Source organism: Culex pipiens, chromosome 3 (assembly GCF_016801865.2).
Source record: "Culex pipiens pallens isolate TS chromosome 3, TS_CPP_V2, whole genome shotgun sequence".
In the NCBI taxonomy this organism is placed as follows: domain Eukaryota; kingdom Metazoa; phylum Arthropoda; class Insecta; order Diptera; family Culicidae; genus Culex; species Culex pipiens.
Window position 1 is genome coordinate 129,784,631 of NC_068939.1, and position 18,257 is coordinate 129,802,887.

The 18,257-nt window shown below is 35.9% G+C and overlaps 1 protein-coding gene across 4 annotated transcripts in view; it reads left to right on the top strand.

The window, feature by feature from the left end:
- Nucleotides 1–18,257, top strand: part of LOC120414817 (synaptic vesicular amine transporter) — an 84,187-nt gene that overhangs the window by 58,034 nt on the left and 7,896 nt on the right. For 3 of the 4 annotated variants that reach the window (XM_039576139.1, XM_039576140.2, XM_039576142.2), the window contains 6 exons: nucleotides 4,120–4,269; nucleotides 4,347–4,485; nucleotides 4,629–4,687; nucleotides 7,706–8,301; nucleotides 8,360–8,556; nucleotides 15,902–16,482. In XM_039576139.1, coding sequence (XP_039432073.1) covers nucleotides 4,120–4,269; nucleotides 4,347–4,485; nucleotides 4,629–4,687; nucleotides 7,706–8,301; nucleotides 8,360–8,556; nucleotides 15,902–16,217 — 1,457 coding nt within the window. In that variant the 3' untranslated portion in view covers nucleotides 16,218–16,482. Of the gene's footprint in view, nucleotides 1–4,119; nucleotides 4,270–4,346; nucleotides 4,486–4,628; nucleotides 4,688–7,705; nucleotides 8,302–8,359; nucleotides 8,557–15,901; nucleotides 16,483–18,257 lie in introns of those variants that run through there. The other variant, XM_052709590.1, reaches the window with a different exon arrangement.

An 18,257-nucleotide genomic window follows, 5' to 3' on the forward strand; every position in this document is an offset into this window, starting at 1 on the left:
CTGATTCCATATACACAAAAATGGTTTATATAAATCTAGGACAACAAGTCTACAAAGTTTCCTTGAAATCAGAGAAGGTCGAGTACAAAAGTTAAAAAACTCCTGTTTTGGGCTGGATAACCGCATACTTAAAAAATGGGGCCATCAACGTGACCACTTTTTTTCATTTATTTATTTATTATTAGTTGATTGTTCCTAAGCAGTTTGTTGTTTGATTTCAAAAGTTCAGTAATGTAAATATCATAAAAATATTCGAAGTTTTTTTTTCAGAAAATATAAAAAAAATGTCTCGTTATTGTGCGTGGCGCGTCGAAAACCCTGGTTCAAAAAATTCTGTTGATGGATGTTCGAAATTTATTTATGTAGATGTTATGTAGATTTTTACAAGGAATCCGGGATTTTTTTTCAGGTATGAACTCTTTGGTCCCGAAACCATCAAATCAGCAAATAAAATTTCCATAGGACCTTTTCTGACCTCAACATATTTTTCTTTAATAATTTTTAATTTAATTTTTCTTTAAGCCTAATTTGTAAATTTCCTGGGAATTCCCGAAATACAAGCGGAAGTAAACATTTGCCTACTTTTTTGGCACTACTTTTTCAATTATACATAGGGGAACTATGCCCTTTCTCAGCCTATTTCTATTATCGGCCTATCAGCACTTTGATCATGAATTTCAGCTTTTTTAAAGTGTTTTTGACAATTCTGAAGTAATAAATAGCTCAAATAAAAGTGAGCAAGCAACTCTTTATTGTTGATACATCTGAAAATGTTGATTTAATAGCGGAAAATGGCAAAAGTGATGAGAATGGGTCGAACGGCGTAGTGTGATTAAAATGGGTATATTTCCCCTATAATAATAATTAGAGAACCTGATTTTTATTTTTTTGGGTTTTTAAAAATATGTTGTGCAACAAAACTAATATGGAATGAATATTACCTTTTTTATTTTTGACAACCTAACGATATTTTTAGTTATATAATTTGAAAATAAGATACTAGCCTCTTCCGGCCAAGATCAAAATTGAGATTTGTTTAAAATTCTTGTTTACGGTTGTGCGAGAAGAATTTGTTGAAAAATATTCGAAAAATTACAGTTTGAGGTTATACATTTATGAAGCAGTTGAGCTGCCATGGGTTTAAAAGGGTTAAATATGAAAAAATATCGTTTAATTTCAACCACTTTTATACCACGAAATTATTTTAATCTAATTAATTTAATAGTCCAAGTGACCATATAACTGAAATCATACCATAAATGAAACAATGAAAAATCATTCAAAAACAACTTTTTTTTCATAAAATTATTTTTATTAGGTCCTTTTTGGTACTGGGACCTGGTTAGGACCGAGTTGGCTTTTGTAATTACATTTGACTTAAGAGCGAGTTTTTCACCAATGTGTAACAGGTCGTATCGAGGTGCTCCGATTTGGATGAAACTTTCAGCGTTTGTTTGTCTATACATGAGATGAACTCATGCCAAATATGAGCCCTCTACGACAAAGGGAAGTGGGGTAAAATGGGCTTTGAAGTTTGAGGTCCAAAAAACCTAAATAATCTTAAAATTGCTCGCATTTCCGTAAAATTTCATCAATTCCAACTCTCTTAGATGCATTCGAAAGGTCTTTTAAAGTACTTCAAAATGTGCCATAGACATCCAGGATTGGTTCGACTTTTTCTCTTAGCTTTTGCAAATTACTGTCAAAAATGGATTTTTTTAAAACCTTAATATCTTTTTGCAACAGCCTCCAACACCCATACTCCCATAGGTCAAAAGATAGGTAATTACATGGACTATAAGCCTATGGTATTAACTTTTTGGCCAATCGCAGTTTTTCTCATAGTTTTTCGATTTTTATAGAACAAACATTTTACAACGTTAGTTTTTGGCCGGTAGGCCGCCATAGCGGCACTTTTTAGTCTCAATTTTGCCATATTCGGAATCCTCGGACAATTTCACGTAAGTTAGAAGTATTGGAGTTGTAAATTTGATTGGAAAAATTGCCATTAAGAATGAATTAAAATATTTTTTACAATTTGTTTAATTAGGAGTAAAACAGGGTTTCGCCTACTTGATACAGCATTTGACGTATTGATCACAGGGTAAATAAGATCTATTTCTTTTTTCAAAAATGTTTTATTTAATTATATTTTAAATCAAATTTACAACTCCAATACTTATAACATACGTGAAATTGTCCGAGGATTTCGAATATGACAAAATTGAGACCAAAAAGTGCCGCTATGGCGGCCTACAGGGCAAAAACTAACGTTGTAAAATGTTTGTTCTAGAAAAATCGAAAAACTATGAGAAAAACTGCGATTGGCCAAAAAGTTAATACCATAGGCTTATAGTCCATGTAATTACCTATCTTTTGACCTATGGGAGTATGGGTGTTGGAGGCTGTTGCAAAAAGATATTAAGGTTTTAAAAAAATCCATTTTTGACAGTAATTTGCAAAAGCTAAGAGAAAAAATCGAACCAATCCTGGATGTCTATGGCACATTTTGAAGTGCTTCAAAAGACCTTTCGAATGCATCTAAGAGAGTTGGAATTGATGAAGTTTTACGGAAATGCGAGCAATTTTAAGATTTTTTAGGTTTTTTGGACCTCAAACTTCAAATCCCATTTTACCCCACTTCCCTTTGTCGTAGAGGGCTCATATTTGGCATGAGTTCATCTCATGTATAGACAAACAAACGCTGAAAGTTTCATCCAAATCGGAGCACCTCGATACAACCTCTAGAACAAACCGAGCAATATTTACAAATACTGCCTCTTAAAGCTAAGAGTAATTACAAAGGATCTTGTGTGTAAATGTTAGTAGGAGGGGAGTCGATTACCCGCGGCCTACTCGGGGTTAGTAGGGAAGGGATTGATGTTAAAGAGAAAAACAACTTCGTATCATATGAAATTTACCCAAAGAATGCAACCATATTTTAAAACTCGCTTCAAAGATTTTATAACTTTGAGTTGTGATTTCATTAAATAGTCAAGGTAAAAAGCGCTAGAAATTGGATTTTTAAGGCAAATTCAATGATTATCTATTTATTCACAAGTTGAAAATACTTGTTCTGGAATAAGTTATTTGCCTTGAAATAGTAGTTTATGCAACAAGTTGCAAAAAGAGGATTTTTTCAGCACGAGTCGTACATTTATCCAACGAGGTTCACCGAGTTGGATAAATACGAAGAGTGCTGAAAAAATCAAGTTTTGCAACGAGTTCCATACAACATTTTTTGCAATTCCACAAAACACACACTGAGTGAAATTTTATGTCAAATTTTCATGTATTTTGTCAATAAATCGTTTAAATCAAAAACATGTTGAAAAGTGTTACTTTTCGAAACAAGTGACTTTTCACTCATTTGAGTGCTGAAAAGTAGAACTTTTCAGCATTTATTTTGAAAAGTGTTGCTATTCGATTCTGTTATTTTTGGTACAGAAAAGTAGGCTATTTCGTCGTTAAAGAATGACAGGAAAAGTAAATAGTTTCACGACGGAATTGCAAAAAAATATATAAAAGTATATAAAAGTATTTCATGGAAAATAAATTTTATTGTTATTAATTTGAATTCCCACGTCCTAACTCATTTACATTGTATCAAACTAGTAAATACTATCCAACGGAGGCAAAACAACAAGTCGCGTCTACCCAAAACTGTATGCAACTGAAGCCTCGGGTTAACGCAATTAAAAACTCGGGAGGTAGTTTCTAACTTTACCGAGAGATTCGAGAAACTTTTTGAAACGAAAACACAACTTCAGGCAGGTTCGACGCTTAAAATTTTCATTTTAAACTGTAAATAATTCAATTGGCGGTTTGGGAAGACGCTGCCTCCCACGACAACCACTTGTTGACGAGGTCGAGTGTTTCTTGCTCAATTTCCTGTCCCATCACCATACTGATGGCTTAAGACAGGGGTTGGAGCTCTTCAGGAAGTGTAGTGTGCCAACTGCAGATAATAATGGTCGGAGGAATGGTGCTGGGCATTTTCAATTTTCCGCTTGGCAGATCTAACTAACTCGTTTGTGCTGATTTTCCAACAGAAGTTTATCGTCGCGTGGTTTTGCTTCATATATTCAAATTTGTTCTCTCTCCTTCTCTCTCCACCAGTGCCAATCATCCCCGAGTTCCTGTATGACATCAGGCATCCGGATGCGCCGCTAGCTAGTTTCCCGAAGGAGCCGCCGACGACGTTGTCTCCGTGCGAGAAGGAAACCACCACTCCGTACAATGGCATCGACGTCACCACCCCGGGCTACGGTAGGTTCTGAAGGAAGCGGGATTTGTGTTTTTTGAGCATTTTATTTTAACCTCAACAAAATCATCCACCTCACCAGACAACGCCAGTTGGTACGCCGAACGGGAGGAACGCCACAAGGAGCTGGTGGAGGAAACGGTCGAGGTCGGGCTGATGTTCGCGTCCAAGGCCTTCGTCCAGCTGCTCGCGAACCCCATTGTCGGTCCACTAACGCATAAGTAAGTAGTTTTGACGAAAACAAAGTTGAGTGACCAAGCGTCTCCATTGACAGATTCTAGGTAGAACTACTTGATGGAGATGCATGGTGTTTCCTAAGTCATAAAATTAACCGCAAACTTTTTTTTCTCTTTTAACCTCCCAGGATAGGTTACAGCATCCCCATGTTTGCCGGGTTCGTCATCATGTTCATTTCTACGCTAAGTAAGTACACTCTCTCCCACTCTCCTACTGTAAATTATATCCAAATCATTGCGTTTAAAACGGCGAACGTAAGCGTCTCCTGCTTGTTTTGACCCTGAATAGACAGGACTTTTGATTAATAGTGTGCTGTTTTGGTACTGAAAAATGTGCCAACATCCTGATTGAGTGGGCAATGGCTGCCGATGGAAAAGGGACGGATTGTAGCTATAAATAAACTGTTACGAATTTGGATCAAAACACCCACCTTTTCAGGTTGTTATCGTGATGGCCAAAGGGTTCACTGTTGGACGTTTTTAATTTAGCATTTTCGGTTTTTATGAAAAAATCAATGTTTATAAGAAATACAGAGAAGAAGATTTTGTTGTAATATAGAATTGATTAAATGGATTTTTTAGTTTACCCAAATAATAACTAAATAAACTGAGAATGTCCTAAAAAATAAACAAAAAAAATTATCATTTAAAACATCTAAACATTTCTCGTTTGTTCCAATTCGTCCCAGGCGAAGATTCAATATAATTTTGTATCAAACTATGATCCATTTACATTTGGGCTCAGATTCTTACGGTGAATTTGGTACCGGAAAACGGGGTGATTTGTCTTGCAAAAAAAAAAACGAATTTAATACAAACGGAATTATGTGGATCCATACTGACCTTAGTAGAAAAGTAGAAAGTAGCGGTTTTCCACTAATTTTGAAAAGTTTTGAAAGTTAGTTAACTTTAATGAGGAAAAAATTGATAAAAAGCATTAATTTAATACTCTCAAATTGAATATGAGATCGTATCGGAAAACAGACTGCGTCATAGAGTTCTTTCAAAAAATTTACACTAAAAAAATCAAAAATAAGTTTGTTAGTTAAAAAGTTATTTTGCTCAAAATATTTTTTTAAAAGATCATACAATTTTACAAATGTTTCAGTTTTCAAGATTGAAAAAGGGCATTAGAAAATGTGGGAATGGTTGGATTAGACCAGAAAAACTTTATTTTTTCTTTTTATTTTATTCACTGTATTTTAGCAACCCGTGGTCCAATCTTTTATGTCTCTTTGGGAATTTTATTGGACATTTTCTGAACCATTCAAAAAAAAAATATTTTCAGGAATCGACAATCATGGACACTATTTAGGACATTCTCAGTTTATTTAGTTATTATTCGGGTAAACTATCTTGAAAACGATGCACTTTATGAAAAAATCTGTAAAGTACTTTTCGATTGCAAATTTTACATTAAAAACTGTAGTCAAACTCATTTTTTGACTCAAATATCTATTTTTCAAAATATATTTTTTTTCAAAAACCTCATTGGCCTATCTACAATCACTTGGCTTAGACCAGTAATTAAAGTAAAATAGATAAGTTACTTAGGAAAGTACGCAACTTACGGCTGTCATCTACAATAATCTTAGAAAACTTGCTGGGCTGATATACGTTGCTATGCAGTTGTTTGTTTACCTTTGATAAGAAAACGCCAGCTTTACGTAGATTTCTAAATTTTCCAAACCATATGTACGTCAAATTTCTAATTTGATTAATTTTCCATTGTAGAAGACCAGATTAATATCCTTTGATTCAAATTCCTAAGCTAAGTGCAAAGCTAAGTGATTGTAGATAGGGCATAACTAGGCGGCATTTTTTCCTTTATTCTTCTTTTTGGTCCAAAAGATGTGATTTTTGTACCCTAAAAAACATCCAAAAATAAAAAAAAAATGCAAATTTTGGTAAAAAGTCAATTTTAAAATTGTCAAAAACAAAATTCCTTGTACCTTCTTTTTTATTTAAATAGTCCTCATCACTACCAACAACTTTGCCGATGTCAGCAAATCGATCAGAAAATTCCTTCAAAAGTTACAGATTTTAAAATATTTACGTTCCATTTATGTATGGACAGCTACCAAAATTGTATGGAGCCTTGTATAAATGAACCAATGATACAAAATGGCTTTTTGGTCATAGGGAAGGACCAATCAATGTTTGATCCAAATCAAAAATATAAATAAAATCCTCCATTTCCGGTTTTGGTTGAAACTTGCCTCTATAACTTTATCGAAACCAGCAAATCCATCAGAAAATCCGTTTTCAAGATACATTTTTTTTATATTTCAATAGCCTATCTGTATGTACAGCTGCCAGAATTGCATAGAGACTTTTATGGTCAATGATGCAAAATATCTTCTTTAGTCATTTAAAAAAGTCCCCATAAAGTTTCATCCTAATAAAAACTACAAAAAATAAATTTGCCATAAATTTGCATATTTTTGGAAAAACTCCCCAGAGATTTTTTTTTGCAAGGATTTGGCACAAATTTCAGCTATCGGTAAAAAAGAACTTCTGTTGTCTGCAATGATTCTTCGGGGTCTAGCTCATTTCCTCGAATGATATTTCCCCGAATTCCAGTTCTCCGAAACTCATTTCCCCTAATAGGCCACATCCCCTAATCGGCCACTTTCCCGAATGCCATTTCCCCGAAGTGACACTTACACTAATTGCCGTATATTTGAATTTTAATTTTCCCGAATTTTTATACCCCTTAATCATCATTTTCGCTAAAGCCTTTTTCCATGGCTAACAGTTATTTACTTTCTCAATTTCATCGAGCAGCTGCTTCGGTTATGCTGTTGATTAAATGTTGTCAATTATTAGAACATTATTTTGCATAGTTCATGTATGAATGTAAAAATTTAGCCGCAATCGATTTCACTAGTCATTTAAAAACATTCTCGAATTTTTAATATATAACAAAAGATTAAGCATATTTATTCTTCTTCTTTCCTTTTAGAATTAAAATCTACGAATAATGTACATTCCAATCTTCTTTTTTTTCAATTATTTCCAAAATAATAATTTTTGTGTGATTTTTTATGATACTTGAAAATTTCAAGTTGAAATCATCCTCCTTAATTGTTTTGGGGCCATCCATAAACAACGGAAACACTTTTTTGATAATTTCAGACTCAACATTTGCAAGGAGACGAAAAACATTTCATAATTAATATTTTATCAAACCTCTTTTTCCCAGTTTTCGCCTTCGGTAGAACGTACTCCGTTCTGTTCCTGGCGCGAGCACTGCAAGGAATCGGGTCGTCCTGTTCTTCCGTGTCCGGCATGGGAATGCTGGCCGATCGGTACACCGACGACAAGGAGCGCGGCAACGCCATGGGCATCGCACTCGGGGGGCTTGCCCTCGGCGTCCTCATCGGTCCACCCTTCGGAGGCATCATGTACGAATTCGTGGGCAAATCGGCCCCCTTCCTGATCCTGTCGGCGTTGGCCCTCGGCGACGGTCTGCTCCAGCTGGTGATGCTGCAACCTTCGATGGTGATCGAGGAATCGGACCCACCCTCGCTGAAGGCCCTGGTCATGGATCCGTACATCATCGTGGCCGCCGGAGCGATCACCTTCGCCAACATGGGCATTGCGATGCTGGAACCGTCGCTGCCGATCTGGATGATGGACAATATGGGTGCCAGCCGGTGGGAACAGGGCGTCACGTTTCTTCCCGCGTCAATCAGCTATCTCATCGGAACGAACCTCTTTGGACCGCTGGGTCATCGCATCGGACGGTGGCTGGCCGCCCTTCTGGGACTGGTCATTATCGGACTGTGTCTACTCCTCGTAAGTTCAGGCCTCGTTTCTCCTCAAAGTATTTCTTCAACTTTACCCATCTTTCCAGATCCCAATGGCCACCTCCATCCATCACCTAATCCTGCCGAACGCCGGCCTCGGCTTTGCCATCGGAATGGTCGACTCGTGCATGATGCCCGAGCTGGGATACCTGGTGGACATCCGGCACACGGCCGTGTACGGCAGCGTCTACGCCATCGGTGACGTGGCGTTCTGTTTGGGTTTCGCCATCGGACCAGCGCTCAGGTAAATGGGTGGGGGGGGGGGGTCCTTGTTGAAGGAAATCTTCATCGTCATCATCACCTTCATCATTATCAATCAAGTTTACACACATTTGGGGTTGACCACTCCATCGGGACCAATTGTGTTTGTCCATGTGTCCCACCCTCTTTGTCAACGCCGCAGCAAGGTAAAGCTGGTCGTGGGGACAATAAAATTGATATGATTCAAGGGTGGTGGTTTCATTTGTGTGTACAATAGAAAGGGCGTTCGGGAAGGCGGAGAAACTGAAGAGCGAATGAGTGTGAACATAAATATCAAATTAAAAGGAAACAGCAGAACGTACTGCTACAGGTTGATGGATCTCAACGGTATCAAAATGAAACAATCTCTGGAGAAAAATGTTAGTTTAACTAAATTTGTATCGAAGTTTCTAATTTGAACCAACTTATTGATATTTTGTTACACGCCTCGCGATTTTTTTTTAATTTTTCGTTTGATTCATCTGATGTAAGTATTAATACAAATTTTTGATGTTTTGTCGTTTATACAACCAAAAGAAACCAAACAAAATCTCATTTCCTCATTTAGTCAAAAACTAAAAACTTACTCAACTTTATTATATTTTAATTTAAATTAAATTTAAAAACTTTTTTAAAATTAAGATAATTGAAAAAAGTTTAGTATTTAAGAACCTTTAGAAAAGTTTTACTGTTAATATTAACTAACTAAAATTAAAAAAAAAATAAATCGCCTAGGTTTTCGATAATCATATAAATGATAAATAAATTAAAAACCTATATGAAAAATGTTATGTACTTCAATTGATTGTTGGTGTTAATTTGAAAAAAAAAATCGTTAGATTATTCAACAAAAACGTTAGTGTTTTTTTACTTTTTTACTTTTTTTGAAAATGATTGTCATAGAAATAACTCAAAAAAAATTGAGAGTAAAATTATACTGTTGGTTTTGCAATGAAAAATAGGTCCACAATGGAGCACCAGATTTGAGTGGTAGAAATGACAGTTCTCCAATAAGAAATACATTTTAGAAAAACGTTACTTAATCCACCTTTAGGTGGTTGGTGCCTTCCTCACATTTAGAGGGTAATGCTATCCAAAATATATACAAAAGGGCAGACCTTTTAGTGTTCTATAAACTTGATTCATTATTCTTACCATCAGATTGGGTAGTCAGATCTTCATAATTCAGGGCACTTATGTGCTTATAACTTTTGATAGGGTTGTCAGATCTGCAATCTATTGCACTCGTTGGAAAGGTCTTTTGATTACTTATCCATCGACAGGTCCGGACAACGTTTTTGACAAATTATCTGAGATCCGGCCTCTAAAAAGTTCATAAATAACACTTAAGTGCTTATAACTTTTGATAGGGTTTTCAGATCTGCAATCTATTGAACTCATTAGAAAGGTCTTTTGATTACCTATCGAACGACAAGACGCATGGTAGATCCGAACAACGTTTTCATTGAAATGGGATTCGCCCTGTAAAAGGTTAAAAAATAACACTTAAGTGCTTATAACTTTTGATCGTCAGATCTTCAATCTTTTGAACTCTTTGGAAAGGTCTTTTGAATACCTTTCTAAAAATGTATAACATTCCTTACAAAAACCACCCTTTTTACAATCTTCCGGACTTTTGCTAAAATCGTTTTTTTAGCATAACTTTTGAAGTACTTAACCAAACTTTATAATTTTCAATAGGGACTTATGGGACCCCAAGACGGATCGAATGAGATCAAAACGGTCAAAATCGGTTCAGCCATTGCCGAGATAATCCAGTGCAAATTTTTTTGATCAACATCCCACCACACACACAGACATTTGCTCAGAATTTGATTCTGAGTCGATATGTATAGATTAAGGTGGGTCTAGGAGGTCAATTTAAGAATTTCGTTTTTCGAGTGATTTTATAGCCTTTCTTCAGTAAGGTGAGGAAGACAAAAAGCAAAAACTGCTCGAACAGAAGTGCTCCTTTGGCGAAAATAGATCCGAAATCGCACATATTTAAACGCAACCGGTATCTATATATGAAAATTATTATTATTTGATATAGTTTTTCTTATGTAAAAATACGGGAAATCAATTGGTAATGGTTTTATTAACCCAACGAGACGGCGAAGAGTCAATTTCACCTCAATTTCCTTTTTTTTATTTTTTTTTTTCTTGAAAATGTCCCTTTCTTAGTATGAAGGCTAAGCACAGACAAACAGACATGAAAGTTAGAACAAATTTTTGTTCAGAAAGTGGGACCAGTTTAAATTTGAATTTGGTTTGCTCACTAACGACATCTATCTACGATTCCTAGAATCACTCTCTCCCAAATGACAGCTGAACATGTGTATCTATGTATGAGTAATCATGACAGATAACCAAAAGCGTGCATCAAAGGCAATCACAACAAAACGTTGAAAAGGCATTGTAAAGAAAAATTGTTTGCTTTCAATACAAGAGAGAAGACGTTCCGTTTCGACGGAAATTCCACATGTCACTGTTCAGACGACCAAAGGAAAATTGAGGCTGAAAGGACAGTTTATTTCTCCCGGCCAAGTAAAGTCTCACAATGCCAGCGATTGCCGTGCAGCTGACCAACAAAACGGTCGCCAAAACATCTTCTCCTGCCGGTTGAAAAGGAGGAGTAGAAGAATTAGTCAATAATCGGTTCCTAGCTAAAAAACGATGGGTCGGAGTAGATTGGCGGTGGAAGACTCCACCCAGCTCGAAGTCATGATTTGGAGCCGGACATTTTTTCAAAGCGTTGGCCATTCTATTCACCGATAGACGAGTTTGGTCTTCCACCAAGTCAACACAAACTTGGCAACAAACGCGCCGAAAAGATAGTGGCTGTGCATTAGGGTGCCCAGAATAAGGGACTTTTTCTCCAAACCTCGCTCCACAAGCTGATTATTGTTTCTTAAGCTATTTTAGGACTCTGGGCCAAATATGAGCAAAATCGGTCAGCATTTACCCATTGATACTCGAAGGTGAAATTTGTATGGGAAAAATCGAAAAAATGTATGAAAAACCCAATTTTCTTACGGGTTTGTCTGTAGGGCGCGCTACTTCCATCCAAATATTCCCAAAAGTGAGATTCTTATAGACAATTCAATGCTCTACAACTTTGTAGAACATACTAAAGCTGTAAAACTCAATCCTTTCAAGTTATTAGCGATTTAAAAATGTCATTTTTGTATGAAAAACTTTTTTTTCACCAACTTTAGGCTCGAGTATCAATGGGTTAATCTCAACCAATTTCGCCCAAAATTTACACAGATGCTTAAAATAACCCAACAAACTGTTTTCCGCTTGTGGAGCAGGGGCTCATTTTTTCTGGGCACCCTACTGTGCATGTTCCGCTTTTAAAGCGATTTTTAACTGCATCGATGTAACCATCTGCCCAGGCAAACCAGCACTCCGCATAAAAAATCGCAGCTTAATCCACCGGAGCAACAGGTTCTGAAAGTGGCCGGACGGAACCACCTCCGAGTTCTGTTCATTCGGCGGAATCAAGTCTCCGTAATAATCGACCCAACTCCAAAACACGACTTCGAGCCACGTGTTGTCGGTAACCAAAACAAAATAAAAATGAAAGCTCAAAGCTGTCATTTGAAAAAACTGTTGCTGAGCACAAGGGCGCCTCTGGCGGTGAATCCGAGAGGTATTGACCATGCTTTTAGATTTTTGAAAAATGACCGTTACATTTTTGGGACAAGTTAGTGACCTCGACTTTCATGTCTGTTTGTCTGTGGGCTAAGCTTATGTTGAGGGTTATAGATTTTTAACAATTTCGCGAACAGCGTACACAGAAAAAAATAATGTAAATTTGGAAGCTGTAATTTTGGAAGGTTGAATATTACCTCTTTTATGAAGTAATTTTACCTCAATTTAGACTGAAAAAGTGACATTACACCAGAAAAGTGATAAAATTACACATTTTCAGAGGTAAAATTACACGTTTTTTCTGACATAAAAGATGTACATCTCTTCCCAGATGTAATATTACCATGATTTTTTTTTTCTGTGTATTCTTCATGTGAAATCCCGTTAATTTTAACAATTTCCTTAAAGCTTGTACAAATTTTATTTAAAAGTTTCGTTTTTAAAAAGCAGCGCATTTTTATACACAGGTAAAAAGGATTTATCCTTTTCCCTTAGAATTACCCATTCTCTAGAATTATGTAAGACCTTGAAATAAATAATGTTATGCATGTTAGAATGCGTTCCATTTGGCATGATTCTTTTTAGCATTTAGTTTTCCCTTCTAAGAAGGAAAAATTTAACATCAAAGGGACAATTCTAATTTTGTCAGCAGTTATCACAAGTGATCACAGTTTTCCCTTCTTTAAAGAAGAAAAAAAAACAACTTTTTTTTTTTTTTTTTGGGGGGGTGATCCAGCCGCACATCATTGATGTTGAAACCTCTAAACTGGGCCCTCGTCCTGTCACGTCCGTCAGTAGTCTTGTCGTACATTACAACTAGAACCAGATCTGCCAATGAATTAGTACACTTCGATCAAATAAACACTGACGCTGTATGGATCTGACTCTAGAATAAATGCACAGTTGTGTGTTATTCATAAGTCCAAAATGTTCAATTATTCATATAAGTCCAAATATTCATTTGCGGATAACTACCTAACTTGAATTGAATACAAGATTTAAAGTAACCTATCCGAAAGCTACTCTTATCTCAAATCCCCGACATTTTAATTAATAGCCAAAAAATCTAGAACGTTTCTTTTAAAACCTGTCTGGCTTCTTTTAAAAAAACAAAAACAAAAAAATAGATTAACAGTTCATATTTTACAAGTCGTGAATTGAAAAAGAGACGACCATTTGATCGTCAGAATTCCAGTAGATCCTCGATTCGCAACAATGATCGATACAATCATAATCCGACAACCGTTAGTTCAACAGATCAACGAATTTGGTCCGATATCATTTCACTATTGATTGATCGAGACTCTATGGAAATTTTGACAAATCAGAATGGTTTTTATGCTACTTGAATGAAAATCACCGATTCTGATAGAATTACTAAATTCACTATTACTAATTTTGTCACTAAATAACTAAAGGCAAAATATAAAAAGTTGATATTTATAGTTAAAATCCTAAATTCTACAAAAAACTATTTTTTTTAAAAACCCGCATCCTAACCTGACACCCACATTAAGATAGGGAAAAATCACATATGTAGCGTTTCATTGTACAAATGTGATATTTCCACTATCGGAGAACCTCCTGGTCTCGATGACAGCTTACCGGCCATCGATTAAGCCCTGAGACTACGTCAAAGTGGGTTCTCGTAGCATGAAGTGGTGTCCATGTGTAAAAATGGAAGCTTCAGCAATAAATTGAAAACTTCGATTTTAATTCCACATCGGATCAAATCATACTCTTTGCCAAACAAGCATCAAACCTATGATACTCATTATGACAAAGCCCAGGGAAGAAAAAAAAAAAAAAACAACTTCAAAGGGAAATTTCAACTTTCAAAGAAGGAACAATTCTATTTAAAAGTGAAAATTTAACTTTTGTCAGCAATTACTAGAAGTCAAGAAAGTTTTCCCTTCATTATAGAAGGACAAATTCAAATTTCAGTGCCTTCATGCTTAGATCAAGATTTAATTTGATATCTCCCGCTCTCGACGGTCTCTTCAATATCGACAACTAGAGAGTCCACTGTTGTACATTACGTATAAACTATTCTGGGGAATGAGGTTTAGGGAATGGACCATTTTGGGGAATGGGATTCTGGGGAATGATTTTATTAAATCTTGTTTTGGTTTGGATAAAACTTTTTTTTTATTTTGAATTGGAATAGACAGTTCAATGTAAAATAAATAGCATATCGTCACCATCGTGCTAACTTGTCGTACGTGCATTTTGGGCCAAATTGAGTTAAGAACGCCATATTGTGCAGCTCACAATGCCTCACCTTTTGACCGTCACAGATCCTCAAAATTCGATTTCAATCCTGAGATATTCAACAAAAACCGAAAAAACTCCGTGCATTTTTGTCACTTTATATATGAAAGTAGTTTCAATCTTGTCGTGCTATCTTGTCACTCCATGAAAATTGATGTAAGTGCGACAAAAGGCCAAAGGGATTTCAGGCCAGGAAAGTCAGGATGCGTTTGTCGCACGTACAAGCTAGACTACCGTAAACATTTGTAATTATAACTCGGGACTCCAGCAACCAACTTCAACCAAACTTTGGGACAATGCACAGAATGGTGAGCCAAACATAACGTGTTTGTTATTGTTTACACTGCGTGCTCTCGTTTTTGTATATTCAAGGTCAAACATTAAAACGCGTTTTTCTCGGAACGTCGAAATGGCGGGTGCGACAAGATAGCACGACGACGTCGATATGTTTAAAAAAACAACACATTACCATGCGCTTGTCCATTTATTTATATATAATTATTTATTTTTGGTTGCTTTTCTACTATAATTACACAAAATCAAACTTCTGTAGTTTTTTTTTTAAAAAAAAGGACCAATAAACCAAATTTTAAGTTTTTGCTTTTTGGGTGTTTTTTAATATCCCTGACTCAAGGCGGTTTCAAAAAACACCCAAAAAGCAAAAACTGGAAATTTGGTTTATTGGACCTTTTCAAAAAAAAACTTCAGACTTGTTCTACAAGATCTATTCGGTTCTATTCGGTACTCTAAAAAGTTCAAAGAAATTTAGAAAAAAAAATCTATTAGTGTCAAGTTTAAAAAAAAGAAAATGTGTAGATGATTGAAGCATAATAATGTAGATTTTCAATGTTTTTCTCAAACAATTTTTGAGTTCCTTCAAATGTTAGTCACATTTTGTGCATAAATGTTATGGAATTATTTCAAGACATCAGGCAACAACAAAGAAATATTCTAAGAAACCAAGCGCTTCCATTGAATTTCTCTCAGAACCATTTTGTTTGCACCGAGGGGTTCAACATAATATTTAAAAAAAATCTGAATATTTCATTAAACTTTTTATTATGAAACATAAAATAAAACAAAAATCATTTGTATTAATCAATTTAGTGTGCAAGCTTTTTATTTTTTTTAATCAAATATCGCTTTTAGGTTGGATAACTTTAACTTAGATTAATCAACATAATTTTGTTGAAATAATTATTTCTACTTAAGTTTTCAAGTGTTACTGAACATAAAAATTGTGATCCACCGTCTCTAAATAACATCATTCATACCACTTGTCAACATCATCACCGTCATCAACGCGTCACCGCACTACAACAGCCCATCACGAAAAAAAATCCAATCTAACCCCTGATTCTATTTGCACTCTCTTTTCGTCCCTCGTTTCCACCCCAAAACTATTGAAAACCCCCGTTTAGTGGCACCTTGGTCAACACCATCGGCTTCGAGTGGATGCTGGTGGGCATCTCGATCCTGTGCTTCCTGTACGCGCCCCTGCTGCTGATGCTCCGGGCACCCCCGACCAAGGAGGAAAAGAAGGTAAGCGGCATTGACAACGGCGGGCTCACGCTGGACAATGGCAAACCGTCGTCCGCCGTGGTCACCGAAAAGCAACCCCCGGCGACGACGACGACGACGACGACGAACGGCAGTTCTGCGGCCAAAAATGCTGTGGCCACGGCACCAATTAGTGCTGCTGCCACCAACCAGGAGAGCTGCACGACGAAGCTTTAATTGGCGGACGCGCCAGACGGGCGTGATTTTAAATCAGATTTTAGTTTTTTTTACTCGTTTTAAGTACCTACCTTTATAAGTACACGCAGGATTTTGTGCTCAAATCGAATTTTAACTTCTGCCTTAAACGGAAACGTATGTGCCTTACGACGAGACGGTTGAATCTCTTAAAAGAAAACGATTGTATTGATAACACACAACTCTCTTCTTTTATCTAGGCTAAGGAAAAAGACATTCGCGAATAAAGACATGTTTTACTTTTGTATGATTTTGTTTTGTTTCTGTTTATTATCACATATTTTTAGTTGGTAAGGCATTCTTTTGAAAAATGATTTTATCTTATAATATAACCATTCTTTTCCATTAGACCATTGCAAATATTTAAAAAAAACATATGTTTTATAGATGCTGACTCATTTTAACCTTTTGACGACATTCTTGGTATTTCGTTCTATAGGTTACATTCTAAGGCACTAGTCACCTATCTTTTCTTATCTTTCTTTTTCTAAATAATTATAATTGAAATTTTTCATTGAAAACTATTAAAAATAGTTCAATTGTGACCAAGCGTCCGGCATCGACCATCATCATATTTGGCATGGGGGTTGTTTTGCCTCAAAAACAAAGAATCCCATGTTGCCACCCCGCGCCCGTGGCACTTCCCATCTTTTTCTTAGATTTTTGAAAAACATCATTATCAACCCTCTAACAGCAATGGTGACGATATTTTCAACAGCTTCTTTTTGCACATGTTTAGGACACATATAGACTAATTTCTGACCAAATTTCGTCCCAATTGAGCTTTTTTACAGACCAAAACAAAAAAAAAGGAATATAATTATATATATAATTGGATTCTACATAAGAAAATGTTCAAGTTTGCTTACCCAAAAGTTGACTGATCGTTAAGTTAAGACTTAAACAGAAAAAGTAACATTTTTTAATTACCTTTTTTATCACTAAAAGGCTTAGAGGTGGGCAAAACTGTTCTTTTTAAAGAGCCGCTAATTTTCGTTCGCTCATTAAAAAGGCTCTCTCGCTCTTTTTCAAAAATTCTGATAAAAAGGTTATTGTTAAGAATGGTGTCATTTTTTAAGTTTTTTCACTTTGGACTTTTATAAAACATTTGAATAAAAATCTAAAACTAAGAAGATGCCCTTAAAAACCATTGGTCTTGGCGGTCTCTATGTCAAGATTTCTATTCGAACCTAAAATGGCATCCAAACTTAAACCTAGGATTTTGGAGAAATTACTGTCAATTTTAAAATTGATTTTTTTTTTTGTAGAAATTGAACTGATGCTGATGTTTTATTTAGAGAAGATAAATATTCTGCGAACCGAAAGATCGAAGTAAGCCATGCGCACGATCGGACGCGATTTTCGGACGTTGTCATTTTTAATTCCAATATTTTACTTTGAATTAACCGAAAATTTAATGAATTTCGAAGAATAACTTCCGGAAGTGGCCAGTTATAACGATTGCAATGGAAGTGTACGAAGGCAAAGTTGCTGGCAAGTGAAAACGGCAGTCTTGGACGCCGGGAGTTTGCTTATCGGGGAATTGATCCTGAGGTCACGCGTCCCGTTTAATTCAAGAATCTCCAGCCCAAGGCGCTAACGATCCTGCTGTTTTTGGCATGTTTCCGGAAGTTCAGCAAAAATAGTTTTCTCAAGACTGAAGCTTGATTAGAGCGTCCAATTTCCCGTCCCGGGAAAAAAATTCCCGGGAATTCCCGGGATTTCCCGGAAAAAAATATTTCCCGTTTCCCGGGAAATTTGTAAATTTCCCGGGAATTCCCGAAATACAAATGGAAGTATACATTTTCCTACCTTTTTGGCACCAATAATTAGAGAACCTTATTTGATTTTATTCATTTCAATTTAATGTTCATATTGAACTATGTCTGTTAATTTCATGCCAAGTTTTAATTCAGATAATATTTATTCCTGAAGCATTCACAACTAGGAATATTGTTTGGTTATATGTTGGGCAACACAAATTACGCTATTATGGCATGAATATTGCCTATTTTTTTCGAC